The sequence below is a fragment of the Glandiceps talaboti genome, chromosome 2 (assembly GCF_964340395.1).
Source record: "Glandiceps talaboti chromosome 2, keGlaTala1.1, whole genome shotgun sequence".
Lineage (NCBI taxonomy): Eukaryota > Metazoa > Hemichordata > Enteropneusta > Spengelidae > Glandiceps > Glandiceps talaboti.
In genome coordinates, this window is record NC_135550.1 from 10720211 (window position 1) to 10723407 (window position 3197).

General features: G+C 40.1%; 1 protein-coding gene across 1 annotated transcript; it reads right to left on the reverse strand.

Annotated features, from left to right (window-relative positions):
- Positions 1 to 157: 157 nt before the first annotated feature.
- LOC144453375 (small ribosomal subunit protein mS39-like) lies at positions 158 to 2934 on the reverse strand. The gene is made up of 2 exons (XM_078144651.1): positions 2818 to 2934; positions 158 to 2389 (listed from the first exon to the last, which is right to left on the reverse strand). Exons 1-2 carry the CDS (start codon positions 2845 to 2847, stop codon positions 455 to 457), a joined length of 1965 nt encoding a protein of 654 aa, XP_078000777.1. The 5' UTR covers positions 2848 to 2934; the 3' UTR covers positions 158 to 454.
- Positions 2935 to 3197: the final 263 nt, after the last annotated feature.

The following is a 3197-nucleotide window of genomic DNA, read 5'->3' on the forward strand; positions in this document are numbered from 1 at the left end:
TAATCAGTAAGATATGATGTTCATGCCATGCTGTCAGCTACCACAGGTTAAGAAGGTGACCAAAACTACCGACCCTTTCTAGAACCACTTGCATCAAATCATATATCAAAACTCAAACAACACTGGCTACAATAACGATTTAATTTTTCAAAGCTGACATACAAAACCTAACTTCACAAAGTCCTTTTAGCTAGGTCATACATGAAAATTGGCACACTTCCAATTTGGACCAGAATATTGATAAATGAAAGATCAGAACCAAAATATATCTTGTCATTTCAAAATAGAAAAGTGGGTTCAAAACGTTTCTGTTGTTACACGTAACAATATCTGATAATATAAAGATAGTTAGGAGTTTTCTGGTTCAAACCACTATTTATTTATTTACGTTTTTATCATACAATAAGTACATTTCAAAACTGTACATTTATTTTAAAGAGCGAAGCGTTGAACTCTATGCAAAGAGTACTTCTTCATTTCTGATGGTTTCCTCCAGCTTCTCCAAGTCCTCACTTGAAAGTGGAAAATTGCTCTTAATTTTGTCTACATACGCTGGGAAAGTAGAAAGTCCACTGCCCACAATGACCTTGACCAAGCCTAAAGCTTTCTGTGAATCTTGCACTTTAATGCATGCATTCAAAAACATGTCTATAACCTCAGAGCTTGGTACTTTATGATTGACTCTGTACATCTGCATAGCTTCCCACGCCTTGTCAAGTTTCTTCCCTCTCAGACATAGCATTACCACATGGCCCAGTGAAGGGGTGCTCCACAGCAACTTATCTCTACGTCTCGCCGATTCTCGCACTGCGCCAGCAATATCCAACGCAATCTCGGCAAACTTCTCCTGTATCTCTACAGAATGAGTGTCTTTGGCCATCAGATAGAGGTACTGATCTATCAACTGTTGGCGATACCTGTGACCAAACTCTTGTGTATCACGCCATAGATCGGGTAGCTTGTCAAACATGCTGTACATCTCCACAGCATGTAGAAGATCTAACATACAGTACGCACTTGGTACCAAATTAGATGGTATGTATTCTTTGTAGAACTTCATAATGTTCTCTGGTGTATCCAGCTGACAGATAAGGCTGAATAATTTACTGTAGAAAGCTGCTCTCATCACTTGGCTACCCAGTAGTTTATGGTTCTCGCCGGTATTTAACAAATTGTTCACACGATGAGCTAAACCGAGATCTCGTAGACGTTCGCAAACACTCATTGCATCTAGGCAAAATCTCTGGTCAATAGGGTCTTGGATAGTGAAGTGCTTCCCATCAATTTCATCCATAATGTCATACAGCATATCGTTTGGTGGCAGATTAGGTTTATAAAAGATAGCTATCAGGTGTGCATAGCTTGCTAAACATGGTTCAATGCCCAGTGCTACCATTTCACTTATTGTTTGGAGTGACATTTTACGACCAATTCCACCCATCCTCTTTTGGGCATTCAATATTACATTGAAGGTGTTCAAGTTAGGTTTAACACCTTCCACTTTCATCTGTTTCAGGAGAAGTTCAATGAGTTTCCATTTCTCTATGTGTGACTCTCGAATATCAAATACACCATAAATCAGATCATTGTATGCTTCTACACTGACTCTGATGTGTTTGTCCTGCATTTCATTATACATTTCGAAAGCTTTAGCCGAGGCATGGTATTTGATCATACCTCGTATCATGCTGCAATAGCTGTGAGAGTTCCTTTCTTCCATTGCATGGAACACTTTCTCCGCATAATTACCATTATTCCAGACAAGACGTTTGCTGAACCTGGCAGCCATCCTTGCCTGTCTCCCATGTCTTGGCTCTGGAGGTGCCTTTTCCTCTACCTCACCATCTTCATTTTCATCTACATCTTCTTTTGTTTCGGATGAGACATTGGACGTGTCTTTGAATTCTTTTGGTGCTTCCTGTCCACCGTAGAAACACAGCAAATCCAGCAATGCATTATTGGCATCCAAGCTAACCTCTTTGCCTTCTTCGACGATTTTATCATGCATTTGCATTGCTGCCTTCACGTCTCTGTTGTTGACTCTTTCCAGTAACCCTTCTTCACATGCATCTTCTATGATGTACCCATCAAGTTTAGGATATAGACATTCACTTTTGGGCTCATTGTGCATAGCAGTGAACAAGTGTGGATAACTACTGAGGACATATTGAGCTGTCTTCCTTCCTGACTCAGCCGACAAGAAGTAAATCTTTCGCTGGATGGCATTGGTTGGTAGAAGAAACGGATCATCATGGAATTCATATGGCATTGCTGTGTGGTCTTTGCCAACCGTTGAGGCAAGTGCCCGTAACACGGCTAGTGAATCTCTCTTCTTTCTCCTGGGTATTATTATTGTTTCTTCCTCTGATAAAACTGGTGAGCTACTTCCCTAATAAAGGATAAAATTGGACAACTGTTACTACATTCTATATTTCTAAAACATGTAGTTTTATTAAGATGGATAGTCCTGCTTGCTGACGGAGTAAGTAAGGACTCGATTCTTACAGAAACTTATCCCTATATTATCTTTTCTATATACATGGTTTCAACTTTCAAGCTAGTTTTTGCATTTTTCTTTGATTGAAATTGCCCAATAGTCGAATCATATATAGTAATTTCACTAACTCACAGCATGTCATTTAGAACTGTGACCAATTTTACAGTTTTGAGTCGTGGCAGGAAGCGCATAGACACCAGTAAATTTGATCGCATCCATCCATACTACACACTGTGTGTTGCACACGTGATTGGTCTCTGATTTTGATCCTTACTGATGTGCAACGTTTTGTCACGAAAAACGAGGTAACTTTGACTTACTTTCGCATTCTGGGGAACTGTTTCTTGCATGTGAGATGAAGAGCGGCATATCTGTCTGGTTATTTGATTTGAAACCAACGAAAAACAGTTTCTTCTCAGCGGCACAGCTCTCAAGCAAGTCGCCATTTTTCAGTTTGAATAACGCCCTCAGTGTCCGTAAATAGGCTTCCGGTTTACATGTTACACATGTGGACGAATCGCGAAATGGCGTGCAGTACATACCTGTATAACGTACATGTACAATCATCAGTGTAAACGAAGCGAATGAAGATTAGATGTCGTGACTTCAATGATTGGTCATGAATGGAATATAGGGAAACCTCTAAACACTCGGACTAGTCGGAGTAGAACCCGAGTCGAACTTGAAGACAGATCTGGTT